Genomic DNA, 22,045 nt, shown 5'->3' on the forward strand with positions numbered 1-22,045 from the left:
ATTTCTTTGTACTAGACATATATTGCTATATATTTTACATGCATATGACCTTTGGCTTATCGGCCTCTGTGATATTTCATAGGATTCTAGGTTAGTTTCTTCCCACCACATTTTTCCAAATCCCAGCCAAGAAGGTGCCCAGAGCAACTTATGTGTGGGGGTAACATGAGGAAAATATTTCCCTCAATAACTTGTCTCTCTCTGACTCATCACAGCCTGTTTTCTCTATCCCATTTTCATTCTTACACCCAAGTCCCGCCTCTGCTTCTGATCTTCTGCCAATTACTTGAAAGTACACATTGCTGAGGATTTATTTGCAACTATCAGTTCTTCTGATGTGCTGCAGGGTATCAGATCACGCATGTGAAAATGCACCTAACCATTTGAACATCTTTTTATGCTAATATTTATCTTTTTACATTTGACATAGTTATCTATGGTTCTTCCTTGATTACAAGAATGAAATAAACCAATACTATCAGCAGCAGATTCTCACTGAGCCTTGTAACAAGTTTGAAGGCAAACTATACAGGGACATGGCATAACAAAAGGGAAATAAAATGTTGAACAGAAGAATTGGGGAGAACCCAAAGTTTAAAAAGATGCAGTGTACCTGAGGAAACAATGTGGAAGATGCACACATTCAAAAAAAAGAAAAAAGAACAAGAGGCCACTAAACAAATAAAAAAATGCTAACATATGTATGTGTATTTATGTATATATATGTATATGTGTGTAAAGGCAGGAAGGAAAACAGAAAGAAAACATTCTTGCTGGCTCATGGACAAGGGGCTGATGGAAACAGATATAACAATATCAACGGAAACTACTGCTGGAAGTTATACAGCTGACACATTTATTCTTCTTCAAATCCTTTTTTCACAGTAGAGTCCCAAAACTATCAAAGCAACAGGATTTGGCAAGAAGAATGTATAGCTGAAATATTTTCATAAACCCACTGCTACTCTTCGGAAAGAGGAACCCTATCCCCATAGAATTTTCACAGAAATAATAATTGAAAAAATAATTTCCATTTTCTTGGAATGATTCCTTCTAAATGCCTGGGATTCAGGCTATTGGACTGCAGTCCCACAGCTTCAAATACCTGACTGGCACAACTGGTTTCCAGCTGTGGTTCTGAAAGAGAATGAAGCATGGCCTCATCAAGCTCTTCCTGGGTAGAGTAAAAGTCCACTGAATAGGAAACAAGAAGTGTGTATTCAGCTAAAGGCACTGGACTTCAGCCACACAGTTTACAACAATGGTAAGAGCAGTGGCCTGGGGAAATACTATGAATATAGGTATGAATACATCTCTTAGGCATCCAGGCATCCTATTTTATGTTACTATTTTTATTTCAGTTTTATGTGTAAGTCTTAGTGCTGCCAGTGGCTGACATGTAGCTATTATTTATGAGTGTAGTTTAAATGTAATTATTTTCATGTGCATTTGAGGCATTTTAAACAAGAGTTCTTAAAAAAATAATCTGTGAGGATCTTCTGGGTGAGAAGAGTACTGTCAATTTATTCTACCTATTTGCCATGCCCATTAACTCTGCATATGGTGGCAGTGCAGATCACTCATGGTAGACATCCCCACCTCCATGGGACCAAAGCTCATGAGATACTTGGTAACTCAAGAAGCAGAGAGCTCTTCAGATCGGTCCATCCCAGGACAGCAAGTATCCTAATTATGGAAGTGTTTCTGTCAGGAAATAGTCATGTACATTTAAAGAAAGGGGATGCTGAAAGGACTGGGATAAAACAGAGCTTGGAAGCTGAATATTGTTCATGTTCAGGAAATCCCAGAGTGAGACAGTGGTAATACAATCCTCACTAGTGTTCCAGGCTACCTGCTTCCCTCTTCAGGGGCCACAGAGAGAGGAAAAAAGGAGGTGGGCAGATAAAGAAGGAAATGTTGAACCAAAATCTCCAGAGGGGAAACACCAAATATATTGTCTTCTTGATATTTGATTCTTCAAATGGTCCCTCACTCATGAACAGTGAAAACAATTGTGAAGGGAATTAGAACAAAAAGTTTCCAAGAAAATGAAAAATCACAGATTAAAAAGCCAAAGAAGATAATTCAGACCAGCAGCTGGAGCACTAGACTAAGAATTGGGAGAAACAGCCCCTGTCCTGCCCCATGGGTGCTGAGCCATCCTGTCTAGACCGTGCTTTTGCCAGAAAGCTTGGACCAGATGATACTTGACATCCCTCCCAACCTTGTTCTATGATTCCATGATTCTATGATCATTTCATCATTAGACTTTACAGTCAAAGTCATTTTGGTCCAGTTGTGACACCTGCACTCACTGACTTCACAGAATCGTAGAATGGTTTGGGTTGGAGGGCACCTTTAAAGATCATCTAGCCCAACTTCTCTGACATGGGCAGGGACACAAAACCTGGCTTTGAACAATTCCAGGAAGGGGGCATCCACAGCTTCTCTGGACAACTTGTTTCAGTGTCTCACCACCCTCATTGTAAAAAATTTCTTCCTTATGTCCAATCTAAATCTATCCTCTTTCAGTTGCTCCTTGCCCTGTCACTACAACCCTTGGTAAAAAGTCTCCCTCTGTCTTTCTTATAAGCCCCCTTTATATATTGGGAGGCTGCAATAAGGTCTTCTTCACTCTTTCTCTCTTCCGGGATGAAAAGCCCCAACTCTCAGCCTTTTTTTCACAGGAGAGGCATTCCAGCCCTCCGATCATTTTGTGGCCCTCCTCCGGACCCACTCTAACAGATCCATGTCTTTCTTGCACTGGGGACCCCAGGACTGGATGCAGTGGGCCTGTGCAAGATATCAGGTGTTTCCTAGTCTAAGTCCCTTCCCACTCACTTCTCTGTCTTTTGTTTCTTATTTCTAAAACAATGGATAGCAATGCTTACTCATTTTTGCAGAATGACTAGAAAATCTTAGAGGTAAAGTGCTAGATACTGCCTATTGAATTTGTGTTACTGTACTGCTGCTAATTGCTGCTTTTTTGGGACCTGTTTTAAGTCCAGATAGTCTTTCAATCTATGATCAAAGGGAACAATATCACGGGCCACATAATTTCCTGAATTCCTTTTACTATGAGTATCTCAAGAAAAAGAGCTGGTCTTGGTTTGAAAATTGCTGGTGATGGGGGACTAACTGGCCACAGTCCTTGGTGATTACGATACCGTTGTAATTTTGTACCTTATCCCTACTTTGAATTGATGTATCTGAAACTTCCATATACTGTATTGTTCAAGCTTTATCTGATATAATGACCCCTATAGTATCCATTTATTTATTCCAAAGCATTTCTTAGTCATAGTTCTTAATTCTTTGTCATAAGCTTCTTCCAGGTAAGAGTTAGGTCTCTCCCTAGGCTACTGAGCCTATTTTGCAATGATTTTTGCAGCTCTTTTGCGTTTTCTTTGAATTAGCAATGTCTTCTGGTTTATACTAGAACCAGACACAAGCTGTGGTTTAGCACTGCTGTGAATTGCTTTAGCGTTCCTAGAAGCAGGTTAGAAATGCCAGACAAAAGATGAAGTGCTGGACAAGTATAAATTCCCCTCACCCCCTCCATTCAAACTTTTTCAAAATGTTTTGCTGGTTAACTCTAAGAAGGCAGGTTTCATGTCAGATCATGTATCATCTCTCTGCTTCACCAGGACTTAATGCCATATCAGGAGTCATCTATTCTCCCATAGCTGGCATAATGTCAATTGAAAGCATAAAGACTGCATACATTCCCTTGTGTACTCTGGCTCATTCAACAGAAAAATGATTGTGTATTCCTGACTGATCCGGATCTGATTTATACTGTAAGCTGATTTAATAGCATACATCTATACTATTAATGAGCATGAAACCACCGCCACACTGTTCCAGTATTAGTTGTATTGGCTCCAAATAACAGAAATTATATCACTTCCTCCTTACACATCCCAAGGTCATGCAAGCCCTTTTGATAACCCTGTAAACTGGCAGTTTATGTTCTGATAACTATCCCACATGACCCCCAGATTTTTTTCAGTAAGTACTTTCTACAGCGGAGTCCATTTCTCCATATTTTGTTCCCAGGAACAGAGCTTTACAGCTGGATCTCATGAAAGGTATGCTGTTTGCCTGTTCCCATGTTCCCATATGATCCATATTGCTATGGGTAGGATTTGTCTCACTCACTTTTGTGAGCCTTAAAGCTAAGCGTTTTACCACTGTTGGCCATCTACACTTCCTCTACAGCCAGTGAAGGAAGTCCTACCTTAGGACTGAATGAATCTTCCTCTGAAGGTCCCCCTTTTAATACCAGAGACCTAGCTCTGATCTTTGTGACAGATGAAAACCTTCTGATAATAGTTTTATATTTTCCTAATTATCTGATAAAACTATGTTATACCAAAGCCAACAGACAAGTAAAGAATTCTCAAAGGTTAGTTTATATCACAGTAACTATTCCCCAAACCAACGTCAATGAGCTTCCTATTGGCTATCAAAGACTGGCCATGCATTGAGGAGAAAAAACCATTTGTGTTCCTATATTAGCCTTTCCCAGTTGGGTAAAACTGGTTAAACAGCAAGAGAGGAGTATGTGCTGTCCTACCAACTTAGGGATTGGTTTGCTTATAAGCAAGTAAATTCAGTTTCTAGCACTACCATTACAAGACCAACAAGGACAATTTGGGAATCAAACTAAAAAGGAAACACAACGAAGGTATCATTGGAGTGGTACCTGCTGGAATCGGATATCCAGATCAAAAGTGATTGGCTCTCTAGGATTGCAGATCACTGGTAGGCTGTATTCCTGATGTGGAGCAGTGGTGCAAGCTATCAGCTTCACGGTGTACATTCCAGAATAGTCTCGAACCTGAAGAGAAAAAGAGAGAAAGAGTGCTGTTCCACCAACATCCTAACTAACAGGCTGGGGCAACAGAAGACACAGCGAAGGCTGAGGTTTTACCGCAAAATCTGAAACAAAGCTCCACTGCTGTACTGGCTGACTGTATGTTGTCTCACTTCGGATGAGGCTGAGGCTAAACGTCAGGCCCGGGTGATCGGCTGACATAACCATGGAAGTTATAGATGAAGCTAGAAATATGTCAAGAGACAGATTTGTCATCTTTAGGGTTTGACTGCAAAGTCTCAGAGCCTGAAAAACATTCCCAATAATTCATAAACCATAATGCCATAGTTGATGTTAATACCTTTACAGGGCACTGGGTTTTATTAACTGAAACTAACAAAATCAATTACAGTCAACACAGCTGAGTCCCCTTGATTCTTGTTCAAGTGTCTATTAAACAGTTGCTTTTGGGCTACACCATCAGAACTCTATGAAGATTAAATTTAGCAGACAGGCAAACAGCAAGAGTGGAATGGCAAAGATCTATAATCCCTCCTGTTTTAAACTCGGAATGTCAGCCCAGGGAACACAAATAATTTCTCTTAGCAATGTAACTCTTTCGGCTCTGCCTGATAGGCAAAACTTAACATGCTAGAGGACAGCTGAGAAAAAGTAGAAGCACTGCGAAGGAGTTTTATAGGTTAATAAAACTGAGTTAAAATAAGAGATTTCTTAAAATTATCTTTTCCCTTCTTATTATTGTTCAGAAATTTAATTTAGTTAGATAATCTTTTCCATGGCCACCATTCATTTATGTCTGTAGACAGAGTCTTACACCTGTGATTATTCTGAGTAAAGGCAGTGGGGTTTAAACAGATTAAATTGCAGGATCAGGTCCTCAGCAATGACTAATTGAATGGCAGTGAGAACGTTTTATTAACAGAGTGATACAATGCTCATAAAAAACCTTTTCTTACTCTCTGAAAAAGGTCTAAATAACCTAAAAAGGCTTCAAGTTAGAAAAGAAATTTTAACACCATCTAAGTTCCTAGGGCAACATAAGTAAATAGCTAATCACAGCTTTTGGATTAAAACCAGATATATTTATAGATCCCTAGTGGACAGAATGGCCTAGATCTTCATCTTTCATAAATCAGGCTCTTGATCAAGTGGAACTATCTGCTTTCCATCAGATACATGCATATTTCATTAAGCTTGACAATCTGAATACAAAGTCATCAATGACATGTAAGAAATATGAAATAGAGGAAAAATCCTTATCTGAAGAGCACAGTACATAAAAAATTCAGGTTTCAGTAGCAGAAATAAGAAAAATAAATAGTATAAAATTTGGGAGGGGTCTTTTTGGTTTTATAGTATTGGTAAAGTATAGATTAAGCTTACCAGGATGGGACATCACAAACAGACCATGAAATCGGGCTTCAGTCTTGAAGTTGACAACCAAGCGCCCCTCTTCACTAATACGCATACTGGTTGGGTACAGGGAACCTGGCAGTAGAAGCAAATTCACAAGGTTTTTTCCACTTGCAGATGTCAAAAAAAATCACACTCCTATGAGACACCAGCTCTACTCTTTCATTTCCCCTTGTCATGTCAGTTGTCTGGGAGGGGGCCTGCTTGTGCCTTTTGGGTTGACTCAAGATTTTCTCAAACAGGAATTTACACAGTGGGGCCTAGAGTTTTCACAATGCTTCAGCTTTCCAAAGCACATACAGAACCTCCCTGCAAAGTCAAGGCTTTACATGTTATCATGGACCCACACAGTCACTCTAGTAGGCTGAGGAAAGTCCACAGCACAGTCTGTGCTGGTCTTCAGGCAACAGAATGGTCAGCTGCCAGGGAGTTCTATTGAAGGAAGAATACTTTTGTTTTCACCTGGTGTTCAAGCTGAGTCTTATCAGTGAAAGCTGCTTCAGAGATACTCTTTATCAGTGCCTCCCTATCTATTGTCCCAAGGCACCCACCAGCATTTAGTTGTAGCAGTTGTTTGTGGCTTCCATGGCAATCTCCTCGAGGGTGCTTGAATCTGTGAACTCATTCTGACTGGCTTTGCATTGATGGTGATTTCTGGCATGAACCTGGCCCAAAACATGGGCCTAATGTTTCCTAATTTCAGGTTATAAGGTCTTGGTCATATGCCACAAGTGGTTTGTTGCTGTAGCTTGCAGCCAAGTCTCTTTTTCTCTAGAGTTCTGCAAAGCTTCAGAGTTCAGGCGTTTCTTCCAGTGCTCCCTTACAGAGAGCCAGTGATGTGCCACCATTCTGCTTGTCAGAAGCACGAAGGAAACAGGAATGTTCCTCCATGAATGTGTCATGGTACATTAGAAAGATATATATATATGTGTGTGTGTATGAATTATGGCTTTAGAAGACCTTGACTGCTTTACAATTTTATGTAGAATTTATGTAGAACAATTATATGTATCCAGAAGTATAGAAATAAATTGGAAACTAGGTAACCCATCCTTGCCCGGAAAAACAGCTGCTCATTGTACAAGACTGTGGAGTAAGAAAATACTGCCCAAATCAGATTGGGATATGTTGGGGGTCTACCCTCCACTACCTCACTGTGTTTATCATGTGTTTTGTGCTGGCTGTTTTCAAAGGGAGCCACCAGTGTTCAGCATCTCCAAAGACCTGGCCATCAGCTTCTTAAACAGAGAAATAAAAAATTAAAGCATCAAAGACAGGAAAACGGTGGTGTTAGATGTGCCACATAACTACAGAGACTGATGATTAGATCTGATTGTTATTCGGTGACTAGTACATCATACCATTTGTGGCATGTGGCTTATTCTTTAGGCATGGCATGACATGTGCTTCATTCTTAATGCACTGTAGATTCCCCTTGCCACTCCTCATTTCCTACTCTTAACATGAGCACAGAAATTGCATAGCAATGACTCCTGTAGGTCATATACAGAATTTGCAGAAACAAAATATGTTTTTCTGCTCACTAGAGTCCCGAAATTGTGTGAGTGTACATACATAATTATAGCCAGTGCCTGTATTCTACCTTAGGTTGGGGCAGATATGGAACACCTGAAGCTTAATGCTAGGGAAAACTAAGTAAATTTGTATAAATAGAACAAAGCAGCATATAGGTGTAACTATACATTTTAATCTTTCACAGACAACTGTATGTCACTATTTTTAAAAAATAAATTAACTTTTTGCAAAGGTAAATTCTGTAATGATAGAGTTTGATTTAGCGACTAATTATAGTCGCAAACATTCACTGACAGTATCTATGACATTTAAAGAATGTTTCACAGTTTACTACTCTAACTCATAGGACAGGCTAGTATACCCATTATATATTTCTGTATCTTTTGAATGTTTCATAATTAATGTTTTCAAAATATCAAAAGTTTCTGAAACCGTACATTCAGGGCCAGAAGAAAATGGTATCACAGAAAAGGTTTTTTTTCATTAAAGTGCAAACATCTTGTGTGGTAACAGAATATGAATACATAGTGAACCTTGAGGTTCACTATGAGAAATAAATGTATTAAGTTTTGCATGTGTACATAAAACATAGAAAGACAACTATCTTTCTTTGCAATAAAAGAACTGATGTCAGCTTTACATGGTTTTCATAAACACCGCAGCAGAGAACTGCGAGTGCTAGAAAATGGCAGATTGTTTGCAACTAATAATAAATGATATACTTTTTTTTTTTTTTTTTTTTTTTTTTTAGTATTTGAATGACTGAAAAATCATCCTACTGTGAGCAAATTACACTCTTAGTAACAGAACTCATGTTCGATGCAAAGAAATCCAAGACCCACCTTGGAGCTCTGCTTCAGGTGGGCTACCGATCCCATCCTTCCACAGGATGGCAGTGTCATACACAAAAGTCAGCCGGAGCTCCGACTGGAGGTCGAAATGCTGCCAGCCTCCCACACCCACCGGCGAGTGGAAAACATAAGAGACGTACAAGGGGACTCTCAGCGTGACATAGGACTGTACTAGGTTGAGAACCTATAAAAAGAAAAAATTACTTATTTAGGTTAGTGGTCATGAAAGGTGGCATTGCACAGGTAATCCGAAACCAAGAGAAAGAGAAAACAGAACTTGAAATAACTATTGTGACTGAAACAAATTCTCTCATTTTGCAAATTACAGATGAAGGCGAACCACCACATTTCAATGGATTTCAGCTGAACTTACATCCCTTCATGTTCCATTTTTGTATTTCAAACTGAATATGTGTTCTGATAAAACATAAACCCCTCAATTTTGACACATCATTTTTGTTTAGTTTTTTTAAGTATGTAAAGAATATGCCTACAAATGAAGGCTTTAGGATTTTTTCAAATATCCTTTTGCATTTGCTCTATCCTTGTGCCTTAATCAACTCTTTTGCTTACATTCTTACAGTACTATCCTCTAAGAAGCTCTTCTGGAAGACCCTGAATTTGCTCAGACGTCATTGCAAGACTGAGTCCTTGGACTATACTTAATCATCTCTGGAAATATTTCTTTCTTTGTGCATGGATAGTAGCTAACATACTGCATGCAAACACACAGATCATACTGTTTATCTCTGTCTGGAAGAAGTAAAAATAATATGCAAGTTGATATAGATTTAAAAATATACCCTTTAAGCATATATTGTACAAAACAATAGCACTGTATTTAATTATTATCAGAGAATTACATATTCTTTCTATATATTTTGATGAAAAAAGGCAAGAAGAACAGTGTCAGTAAACTGTCAGCTCTTAAGACAGCTCTTACAAGATACATGGATCCAAACCTTTCTGAAGCGACTTTGCATTTATGTTTTGTTACAAATACTTTTTCATTCACATCTCGTTGATTAGAAATGTGCAATCCAGATCCCTTTAGAACATTCTGGATTTTCTTAGGAAAACGTGGAAGAAAAGTCATTGAGATCATCTCCCAGTGGGAGACTTTTCAAAGGCATAAATGGTGTTGAACTCTCATTTACTTCCAATAGAAATTCCATATGTAAATGTGTACATCTGAACATTTCCCTGCAGTGATTACCTTACAAGCTTCTAGAGACTGTTTTGCACTATTAAAAATCTCCAACATACAAAGAACTTTACAAGTTGTGTAAAAATCAAACTGTTTCTGGGTTCACCCAGTGGCATGTCAGGGGGCTGAATGTCCATTACCTTACAGCTGCTTTACATTTCCAAATGCCAGACAAAACTTTTAGTAATACTATGAAATCACAGATATTCTGCCTGCACTGACTAAATACTCTGAACTAATTAAGGAGTTCATTATGGCAAATGTTCGTAGTTGCCACAACTCACTTTCACACGTGACACTCCTTGATCTACACACTGTGCTACCAAAACCGTTTCCACTGATATTGTTTGCATTGTTCCATAATACGTGCTAGCATTTAGATAGTAGACAGTCTGAAAACACACACTATCATGCAGTAAAGCAGCCTGGTAGGTAGTATGAGATGCTACAATTATAGATTATTTTGTATTTAATGCTTTGTTGGTTTTACATAAACACAATCAAGAACTTCTATTTGGAACAAAAAAAGGATTTTCTTCTCTATATCTATTGGATGACAAATGGAAGTTAGAAAATGCTATTATTCTTTAGTCCTATTTAAGTTGAAAATTTATCTTTGGGATACCCGCATGGATATCTGAGCAATTATTTCAGACATGGATTTGCTAAATTGGTCCAAATAACAACACAGAATTCTCACTTCTATCAAAAAAAATATAGCTATGATGCAACTATACAGTGCATTATGATTTGCCTTTAATTCAGGAGTAACCTTGAACATTTGTCATTTCCTGGAACAGTATCAAGAACTGAATACATTTGGTAGTATAACAAATGTATTACTATTGAAAAGTCATCCCAGACAAACTATGCTGGCTTCTCTCTGTGTGTTTTTGTTCTACAGTAAGAATTAGACTCTGAAGTCAAAGATCTGAAATCCAGTTTGCTTACGAGGAAGATACACAGGTATGTAGAAGAAGATTTAATAGATGTCCACTATCCTCTTGAAAAGAAGTATACATAATGCCTAATGATAATGTAGTGGAGGACAGGAATATCACACAGGGAGAATTTAATGACCTTGAGGACTAGAATAATAGAAGTGAGATGAAATTCTATAGCATAAAGTATAAGGTAATAGAAACTAGTGACAGGGATTTCTGGTAGAAATGAAAGACATTGGTTAGAAACAATAGAGGGGAAAAAAATTTTTGGTATGTGAGTTGATCACACCGTAACTATGACCTTCCTACCCTCTCCATGTGATATGATCCTAAGATAAACTGAGGAATGGGGTGGAAATTAGAAGCATGCATGCCATTATACAGAGCACTAGTGAGAGCTGATCTGGAAGAGCTTTGATCATCCATGCTTGAAAAAGTCTAATTTGCATTGTAGACTGTAGAAAAAGAAATCAACATAATCACAGGAATGGCAAAACTGATGCAAAGAGACAAAAATAGCCAGGTTGTTTAGCCTAGTACAACAAAGCCTGAGAGGGAATAAGAATGGTCTCTATACATGTCAGGTGATGAACAGTGGAGAAGGGCCACCGATGATGAAAGATGGTGCTGACATGGGAACAAGTGGGCATAAGATGGCCATGACAAATACAGCCTAGAAATCAGAAGAATTTCTAGCCCTCAGTGTGGTGGCATTCAACAAGAATAGTGAGGCCATGAAATCCTATTAGTTTTTAGATTAAGTTTACTAGTGTTGGAACCACATTATACAAAGTTAAGCCTGGACAGAGTAATCCACAAAACCCCTTCTATCTCAGTATCTTATGCCACCTCAAGTCAAAAAAACCCTTCTTTCAAAGCTTTCCTTGATTTTTACGTACAAGGTATCATTGGCTCTTCACATATGCTGTACATAAAGCGATCCATTAATGGGGTTTGTAAGCCACATTTTAGGGTTTTCTTGCCTCCATTCAATGGGAGCATAGTGTTAGTGAGCTCAACTCATTTGTACTGGTGGAAATCTAGCAGTAGGATCCCTTTGGGGCAAGTCTGCCTGAAACACTGCTCCTTTGCCATACATTACCACTGCTCTGTGGGAAAATGTGAAATCATGGTGCCAAAGAATTGTCTGCATTTCTAGGACTCTAGAATTAAAAAGGTTCTTCTCTTTTAGCAAAACCCTTAAGAGATGTCTGGGAAGCAGGGTTGCTTGCCCCAGCCTGGGAATTTATTCGTGTAGTTAGGGATGTCTATGTGCTTCCATTAGTACAGCTGCCCTTAGTGTGATTCATGGCATGTGGGGAGAGGAAGGAGTTCTTGCTAAACCAGCTGATTGAGTTTTTACACACACACACCCTTCTTCAGGCACTCATGGATTTTCAGGTGTGGAGGAAAACCTACAATACTGATAGCCAGAGAACTACTGAATAAATAGTTCTCTCCCTCCTAACAGTAAAGTAAAACTTACAAGACCCTCTCCTTTCTTGCTGTAAAGGAAAATGCCACGAGGGGAAAACTGCCCCTTCTTCAGTAGGCAGAAAAGAAAAATCTCAAGGCATGATACATGAAATACAGAGGATCCTTTTGATATAATAAAACTAAAATAAAGAGGAAATTAACTGCAGAGGAAAACTGTGTCAGAGTAAGTGAGCAGAGCCCCCCAACAAATGAGATGATGGAATGTGTTACACAGATGGAAGAGTCTTACTTCTCTAGCCTTCTTAATAATGCTGTTTAGGCAAACATGAGAAAACATTCTTTCCATTGAGTTATCTTTATTTCCCAGCACTGCCTGCAAAACCTATTGAAAGCAGCCAGCTGTTCATATTTTATCTCAATGTGACACTGATGAAACCAAAATGGTAACTTAGAGCTGTGTAAGTGTAGGATCAGCTTAACTGCTGTGGAGAGACAGAACAGGTGCATTATCTGTCTATGCATCCTATGCATAGGAGATTTTAGCAGTTGTACTGACAAAATTATATTCGTTAACATTAATTTTAAACAATAATAAGTGGATGTGACTTTTAGCCTTGTGATACCAGGAGAGAAATACAAACTACAGCTACACCTCAACTGAAGTGGGGAAATAGTGTGTAATACTCTGTGACAATGACAGGTCTGGAGAAGCTGAGAAAATAGAAGACAAAAATTGTTCCAAGCAGGGAACAGACTCTTACAGTTAATATCTGAAAAAATGTAAATCACAAATCATTCAAATAGTGGATCTCAAAATTCTTGTGTGTGAGGGAAGAACACCATTTATACTGGACATTGATATAAGAAGTAGAGTTTCATATATTTTCTTTTCAAGATCTATCACAGAGCATAAGGTCTATTTTTGAACAATGACAATTCCCATTTAAGACTTAGGAAATATTAATGAGAGTTTCTATAGGTGTTCTTCTTCTGTTGCCTGTTCTGATGTAAACTGTCAACCTTCATTATCTGAAAAAACACAATTAGTTTGAGAATCTGTTATGTAACAAGTTTTATTTAAAACAAAAAATATTTTCAGTTAAGGCTTTGGGGCATGGACTTTGTTCTACATTTATATTGTTTTATTTATCTGGCTTACATTTCCAGAGGGCAGAACTTGGCAGTGTGTGTGTGTGCACTGTTAGCACTGATAAAATCAGAATTAGAAGTTAGAAATAACACAAGTTCATGTTTTATATTGTATATCCCAATGAAACAAACTTTTAATGAAAATTGTATTTTTGTCCTGCAAATTACCCTAAGCCTCATTTTCTATTGCATTTACTTGCTGTGTCTGTGAATTTGAGTCACACAAATTCAACAATGTTATCAATTAACTGTTTACACAATACCAATATGGTAAAGCTAAGATTTGGCCCCAAGAAGGCATGCAGCCAGGTAGGTTACAGGTGAAATGCAAAGCATGTTTGTTTAAAGAAGTCTGAATGGAGAGGAGAATGCAAGACAGCCTTGAAATGCCAGCTCCTTGAAAGATTTAACCTCTGACTTTGTTATACAGCTGGTGCATTAACTTTATAGTACAGTTTTTTCTTCACAGAGCTTACTAAATACATGTGTTTGCAGCTGGAAAAAAAAAAGGTTTGACTGTGAGCTTCCATGTCAAGGGAATACAAGTTGCAGGGTTTTCTTAAACTTGACTGTGGCAGCTGAACTGAACATAAAAAACTGAAAATAGACATTTCTGCCTATTTGCATTTTACAATATCTAGTGACATTTCCAGAAAAGCTGACTTTTCCCCTTAAAGCATGATTTTGGTAAAACTTGAACTAGTAAAACTTGAACTAGTAAAACTGGAAATATACTGTTCCGTGTAATAAAAAACCTCTGCAAGCTGCCTCATATAAGCTGTGGCAATACATTAGTGATTTTTAAATCTGTTTTCAGATGGGATTTTTAAACACTCAGTGCCATAACATGTGTAGCATAAATGTGAACTGAACATATTTTCAGGTTTGGCCAGAAATACTGTTTTGGTTAGAGAACAAAACAAACTGCTCAGCTGTACTCAAGTACAGTAGCTTCAAGGTATCAATCTGTATGTTCAAGTATTTTAATATATGTTCTACACCTTCTTGTTCCTGTCAAAGACTTGCTTAACTAGTTGTTAATAAAATTTGCTTGAATGGTAATTTCCCTGCTTCCTTACACCAAGTTTGGCAATGGACTGAAACAAGGGAAAGCAACATCCACACATAAATACTTGGCCAGAACTACACAGAAGCCTTCAGATGCCAAACTGTTTGACTACAGCAAACAGTTATAAGAGTAGGAAATGAGATCAAATGATACTTCACACTCTAACAAATAAGTCTAGGCCAACACTTCAATATATGCTTTACTAAAGGCTAGTCACTTGCTTGGTTTTCACCGTTTCATTTTTAAATTTCCTTTCATGAATATCTGTCATTGTTCTAGCACCTGCATCTTGAGAATGTGAGATGTCTGTAGTACTTGACTCTTACAAAGTCCCCATGAAGTAAAGTCCAACCTTTATTAATTACCTAACACAGGAAAACAACCCTCAGGTAGCTGAGTTCCACATTTTTAAGGCGTATACATATCCAAAGCAGACACTGAATTTTAGGCTGTGACTGCAGGTTATCCAAAAGCAAACTGTTGCTGCTAATCATCAAAGCTGACCCTAAATTTAACCAGAACAGAACTAGAATCCAAACGAATTAGTTCAATTTAAAGAGGAGTAGGTCTTTATTTTTAAATATAAGTTCCTTAAGCTGCACATCTAAATCCAAAGATACATAAATGCCTGATTTTTCAGATGTGGTGAATATAGGCAGACCCCAGGAACAAAGTGTCAAGCTGTATACTGAAGGGAGTGCTGCATCTAACTCACGCAGGGTTTGCTCATGCACGGAGTAATTGAAAAAGAGAATGGGTCACAAGCAAAAGGCCTCCAAGAAAAAAAAAGAAAACTAAGACCTTCTCTGAATGTATTATGACAGTTCATAAGTTCATGGGAACTGGCTAAGACAGCTGCAGCCTGAAGCAAACACTAGGAGCACTGCCAGAAGAATTACACCAGCTGCAGGTCTCCCACCTCACTTCTTGCTGACTGAAGCTCATCTTCTTCCCCTACCATAGGAGGAGCTCCGATAAAGTGAAGGCCCACATCATGCAAGATATTGCCAGTTGCTTCTGTGAAATCTCTCTGTCTGAATCAACAGTGCTAACTTTGACCCTACAGGTACTGGAGAGCTAGAATCAAGAAACAGAATTTTGAGCTTAAAGATCTAGCCAAAGTATCTGGTAAATTCAAGCTGTTAAACTTGCAGTGATAGCAGGATGTGGTAACAGTGTTTTTGTTATTTATCTGTTCTGTCTGTATAACAGGACTTAAGCTTCCTTCAAGTACTAAAAAAACATTGTTAAAACCATAGCTGCCAGCCTTCCTCTCACAGAGGAGGATTATTAATTGTTCACTGAAGGAGAAAAAAATAACAATGGTGACAACCACAGAGATAGGGCACTGACTGCCTCCCCTCTCAGCTGGATGGGGTCATGTGAAGATAAAGACCAAACTTGGAGAAGAATTAAATGGAGGTGGGGGAAACAGGGAGAGCAGTGAAGTGCATACTGGCTGTGAGGCAATGCTTCACTGCTAGAAGTAATTCTGCTTGATATTTCACTTAACACACTGTAACCTTCAGCCATAACCTACAAGGCACTAAAGGATGACTTCAGCTGCATTTTCATAGCTCTCATAGCTCATGTTCATTCCTCTTTGATTTTAAATGAGGGGTCTTACCTACAGTTCATAACGCTTCTAGAGCTTAAAGCAAGTACAGCTTTCTTCCTTGGCCACATTACCATTTATGCACGTCCTCCACAACTGAATATACAGGTTCTTTTCATTTACTAAAATATTGGAATGGTGCTTATTTTCTCCTCTGTTTATATGCATATAGACATATGTAGGTATTATTTAGAAACACATTTGGCTAAAACAGATATTCAGCCTTTTCTTTAAAGGACACAAAAGTATTTAAAATGGAAAGCATTCATGCTAGGTCTTCCTTTTCACTGTGGGAGAAGTGGCTTGCATAGGTCACAGGATTGGAGCCACAGCTGCTTGGCAGCTGTGTGTGTTTATGTGGTTATGATTGTGTTGGGTGGGAAATTAGAATATATAGTTGTGTATTGCATGGGCATAAGGAGATAGAGGCATGGTAAGAAATGAAATAATTCTCAGAGCAGTGAAGACTGCTGTCATTTTTATCTTGTGTAACGTTTACATCCCACACTTGCATGCCTTCCCCTTCCCTCTGACAGGTTCATAGTTCCAGTGGAATGTACCTGTAGGAGAATCTGCTTGTAGCGGAGGGGCAACCCCAAGCAGATACACCAACAGTGACCTTCCACCATCAAGGAAGAGACTTTGAACTGGTCTCTGTAAGAGACAAGGAACCATAACTGACAACAGAACACTGAGATGACACATCCATCAAGGACTTTGTATCTAAGAAGGGCAGAAGCTCCATTTTGTGCTGGTCTTCTACTTTACAGAACATATAATATCTGGTTAAAAGGGGCAGAATGCTAGGAATTTAACCAAGGGCTTAAGAGAGCCTGGTGCAATTTCTTGTCCAGCAAACAGACCATATCATCACCTGCGGACACCACAGAATGTAAGTATAGTAATGTAAGTATTTAGGAATGTAAATAAAAAAAAAAAGAGAGAAAAATCAGCTTATCTGATTAGTTATTTATATGTCCATTGGCACCTATGCTTTTAGTAGTAAAATAGGTTTGTTGTTGCACATGCCCATAGGTTGCTTTGGGCAACGACACATTTTTCTCATCTGTTAAGGCCTCATGCCGTTTGGGACTGACAAAGTAAGAATTGGTGCATATAAGTCTACAGAGGTCTGATAAGCAGATGGGTCCCCGGCAAAATTAACACCTGTTAAAAAGCAGAGAAATTATGGTCATTTCACACAGTGGCCTCATCCTTTCCACAGGGGCTCAACAAGGAAGGCTAGTGAGCCAGAAAAGTGAGTTAGCTTTACCGCACAGCTGTCATGCTGTGGATGGACTTCTCTGAAATGAAGTACTGCATTTCCAGTCTTTCTTCCAGCCTCTAGGATCAAAGAGATTTTTCTGTGTCATAAAGGATTGATCTTCATAGCTACAGCTTTTGTATCCCAGAGCCTGAGTGGGATCAGACAGGCTTATGTAGTAGTTATAGAAGGAAGACCTAGGGATTAACTTCACTGTCACTGCACCAGAAAAAATCCTGCATCCTTTTGCTTCCACATTACTATGGATTTCTAGAAATAATTTTCCAAAGGACACATGGATTTCTCAAATCTCTTTGTTTTAACTCCTCAACCACTTTCACAGCTCTGTTCTTCAGCCATTCCATACTGGCAGCTTCTCTTTGCTTCCTGACCAAGGAATTTTCTGCTGGGTAACGCGAGACCACTGTGCTGTCTGCACTGTTGGATCTTGTTACCCAGTAAGCGAGTCAAGCAGCTGGTAGGACACTGCAGTCCACTGTTATCAGCAAGAAGTGTCTTCACAATTTTTAAAAAGTTTTTTAAGATGCACCATGACTAATACTAAATAGCCCAGTACTGTCAATATGCTAAAGGGAATCCTTTAGAAGGCTTTCATTCTAAGAAAAGACTAAGGTGGCGCACTATGCAATAAAAGTGGGATTGGTTTGTCCTAAAATACTTTGGAACTGTATTGGGAAAGAATCATAGCAAATTTCATTCAAACTAAATTATTCCCTTAGTTTCAATCAGACAAGGATTTCACAGATAGCCTCTTAGTATTTAATGGATACTGATAGCTTTAAGAAATAAGCTGGACTTAGGGGAAGTTATTTCTTGTTAACAAAGAAGAGAACATTTTTCAACTAAATCAATTCTAAACCCACTTATTTCTACTAGCATGATGCATTATAAGGGAAATCTTTCATTTTAAGAACACAGTACAAAATCAAGTTACAGTTTCCTACCTGTCCATCTGTCCCAATGGTGCCTCCACAATCTGTGAGGAGCTCGGACATGTCATAATAGCTAACAAACTCCCATAAACAGGCTTCCAGATTCAGATTGCGGTAGAAGCGTAAGGTATTGAAGCCTCTAATTATTGGGCTGTATTGATAGGGAATGGTCTCTCCAATCACATCTGAATTTTTGGTAGCATCAGTTAAGAAACCATGGTGGGTCTTCACTTCTGTGTAATCCAACAGGTTGGAGCATTTATGGTTTCCAACTCTAGTTCCATCAGGGCTAAGTGTCAGCTCAAAGTTGGAGAGCTCTCTTGTAGAAATAACAGGCAGCATGCCTAAAAAACATGGATTTACAGCTCTATAACTAAAGTGATACTGCACCTGTACATTTCAGTTGCATGTGTCAGCCATACTTGCAAAGTCAGTGTCAAGTGCCATACTTTCTTACAGAGGTCCTCAGAGGCATATGCTTTAATTCGTCCCACCCTCCACCCTCTTAAGCACATACAGAGCTTTACAGAAGATACCTGATCAGTGTTCAGTTGGTTTTGGCACTGGATTGGGGTGTGGACCTGTATATGTCGTCGTAGTACTCTATGAGTCTCCTGTTCCATTAGTGACCAAAATGTAGTTAGAATAATTGTGTCAAAGGATCTCTAGAAATACTGTGCTCAAAGTAGAGCCAGTGGTCAGAGCTGCTTAATTTAACCAAAGTTTGTCAAACACTAAGCATGTTATACAGGGCTTCTGTATTTTGTATGTACAGCAATTAAAGTGTAGGTCTAGCCCAACTTATTTAAACTATACAATTAATCTGAAAACAATCTTCACATGAAAGTCTATGTATCAATACAGTATCTTATGCACCTTGTTGCACACTGCACTTGTACATTCATCACATTTTTCTCTGGTCATAAGTGTTAAAAGATTGTATTATTATTTTGGCTACAATGTGACCGATAAAATAGCTCAAATAACACCTTGTAGAGTTCTCTCAACTCCACAGCTGATTTTATCATACCATCAATATGCGGCATTGTGACTGTCAGTTTGATGAGATTGGCATAATCAGGATCTTCTGGGCCAGTATAGCGCAATTTGGCAGAGAATGGTTCTGCTCCAACTACTCCTGACATACGAGGTTGACAAAGACCTAATGGGAAAAATAGAAAGAAACTTTATGTCCAGAGGAAATATTCTATACTTTCCCTTGCACTATTTTAGATGCACTTTTTTCCACTGTACAAGTTTCCAAAACAAGAATTTTCTTGAATGACAGGTAAACACTTTGAGCAGCATTTATCAGAGGTTTGAACAGGAATTTATGAAAAAGAGGATTCAAGCAGAAATCACTACTTGATCAACTGGACCACATTTTCAAAACCAGCTGATAATACTGGACCTGTACATTTCAGTTGCATGTGTCAGCCATAGTTGCAAAGTCAGTGTCAAGTGGCATACTTTCTTACAGAGGTCCTCAGAGGCATATGCTTTAATTTGTCCCACCCTCCACCCTCTTAAGCACATACAGAGCTTTACAGAAGATACCTGATCAGTGTTCAGTTGGTTTTGGCACTGGATTGGAGTGTGGACCTATATATGTCTTCATAGCACTCTATGACCCCCTTGTTCCATTAAGTGACCAAAATGTAGTTAGAATAATTGTGTCAAAGGATGTCTAGAAATGCTGTGCTCAAAGTAGAGCCAGCTTCACAGTTGTATCAGGTTGCTCAGGGCATTGTTCAGCTGAATTTTGAATTTCTCCGAGAAAGGAGAATCTACAATTTATTTTGGCAATTCTTTCCAGGGTTAGTTCAATCTGTTCCAGTATTAGGCCTGGTTCGTAGGACTAGAAGATTGGTTTTGTAATCATATGATCTGAGATACATGCAACTTCTAGTTGCACAGTTCAGTGCAGAAGTGTCTGCATTCTGGCCACAAGAATCATAGCACATTGTCATGTGAAGGCCAAAGGATCACAAGGTACTCTAAGAATGTCCTCATTTTGGCTGGGATAGAGCTAATTTTTCTTCTTAGTAGCTAGAATACTGCTATGTTTTGGATTCAGTATGGGATTTGGTATGAGAAGAGTGTTTATAAAATACTGATGTTTTTAGCTGTTGCTAAGAAATCAAGGACTCTTCATCCTCCTATGCCTTGTTCGTGTGCAAGTGCACAAGAAACTGGGAGTGAGCACAGTCAGAGCAACGGACCCAAATTGGCCAATGGAATATTCCGTGTCATACAACGTCATGCTCAGTATATAGAAGAGGGTCAGCCAGGAAGCTAGCTAGCTCTCTTCCAGGATTGAGGTTTTGGGATTTTCCCTCCTCTGGGATTGCTAGCTGGGAACGGGCTGGGCATCAGTCAGTGGGTGGTGAGCAATTGCATTGTGCATCACTCGTCTGGATATTCTATTATTTATCATTATTATTTTAATTTTATATTATTTCAATTATTAAATTAATTTATCTCAACCTGTGAGTCTCCTTACCTTTACCCCTGCAATTTTCTCCCTCACTTCTCAGGGTGGGGGAGGGGGTGACCGAGCGGCTGGGTGGTGTTTGGATGCCAGCCAGGTATAAACCATGACAAAGAAAGAAACTGGCAGAAATGGAAAAATCAAAGCAGTTCCCTTTTCCCATGTTCTGCTCTTTGCCCATTTCTGAGGGATTACAAAAAAAGAGGAGGCAGGGCTCTCCTCTTGGGAAACTTATTGGTTCTGGTGGACCTCATCTGGCTCAACAGCTCAAAGCTGAAAACTTCTGGCATGAGGAAACAAAATTTCTCTTCTGCACATGATAGATGTTTTGAGTTTTGGTTGGTTGGTTGGTTGGTTTTCTCAAATACCCTAAGATGTGCTAAAGAGGCTAAATACAATTTTTTCCACAATCTGACTTACTTTTGAGAATTTGGTTTATGCACTGGATTCAGGTTGCTTTGATCACTGCATTTCTTTCAAAATAGCATCTAACAATTCCCTTTATGTTGTACATGATTTTCAGTATTGTTGACTTCCACATCACAAGTTGGCTCAGGTATTGGCAGTAATATATACAATTCAGTCCCAAGCCTGAGCTAATTAGCCCTGTTAATTTGTCGTGTAACCCAAATAATGCATTATAACACTAACATAGCCAGTCTGTTTCACATAACAAAACTAGCTCACTCAGCACAAGGTTGTCTGCCTTTAACAAGCGTTACACTGCACCTTGTAGACAATACCCTTAGACAGAGTCCTCTTTAGGGTGTAGGATTCCTGATAGTGCAAACAAAGGTGACTTGAGCCTAAAGTCAAGATGTGGAATAAAGAACGGGGGTAAATAGAAATTCCATTTATTAAGCTCCTTAAAGCCCTAACTTAGTAGAAAATAAAATGTTTTAACTAGAATATTTAGTTGGAAAGGCCAAAGAAATGAAAACGATATTGCAAATAAATAATCATATAATTTATTATCTACCATAAGATCTCACAAACACCAGAAGATTTCATATAGCTACAAAAGCAGCAGACATGACACAAAGAATGCAAAATGGCTGTGGAAGGGTAATAAAATACCATGTTTTGTAATTTACCTTGATTGCTGATAATTAGCCATTCTCCATATTATACAATAAAAAAAAGTATCTGTGATTTCTACAACAAAATAGCATATGCTATCAGACTGAACTCATGTGTATGTCAGTTCTTCATCTCTGCTTCATAGCGTTATTCAGCACAAGTTTCATGAAAAGAGTTGACTGGGCAAAGGAGGTAG

General features: G+C 38.7%; 1 protein-coding gene across 1 annotated transcript in view; it reads right to left on the reverse strand.

The window, feature by feature from the left end:
* The window catches only part of FREM2 (FRAS1 related extracellular matrix 2), a 147,074-nt gene that overhangs the window by 8,535 nt on the left and 116,494 nt on the right, over window positions 1–22,045 (reverse strand). The window contains exons 15-20 of the mRNA XM_074815803.1: window positions 19,309–19,440; window positions 18,291–18,622; window positions 8,632–8,824; window positions 6,224–6,328; window positions 4,937–5,064; window positions 4,709–4,843 (exon numbers count right to left, since the gene is read on the reverse strand). Of these exons, the coding sequence (XP_074671904.1) occupies window positions 4,709–4,843; window positions 4,937–5,064; window positions 6,224–6,328; window positions 8,632–8,824; window positions 18,291–18,622; window positions 19,309–19,440 (1,025 nt within the window). The remainder of the gene's footprint in view (window positions 1–4,708; window positions 4,844–4,936; window positions 5,065–6,223; window positions 6,329–8,631; window positions 8,825–18,290; window positions 18,623–19,308; window positions 19,441–22,045) is intronic.

The sequence above is a fragment of the Strix aluco genome, chromosome 2 (genome assembly GCF_031877795.1).
Source record: "Strix aluco isolate bStrAlu1 chromosome 2, bStrAlu1.hap1, whole genome shotgun sequence".
NCBI lineage: Eukaryota > Metazoa > Chordata > Aves > Strigiformes > Strigidae > Strix > Strix aluco.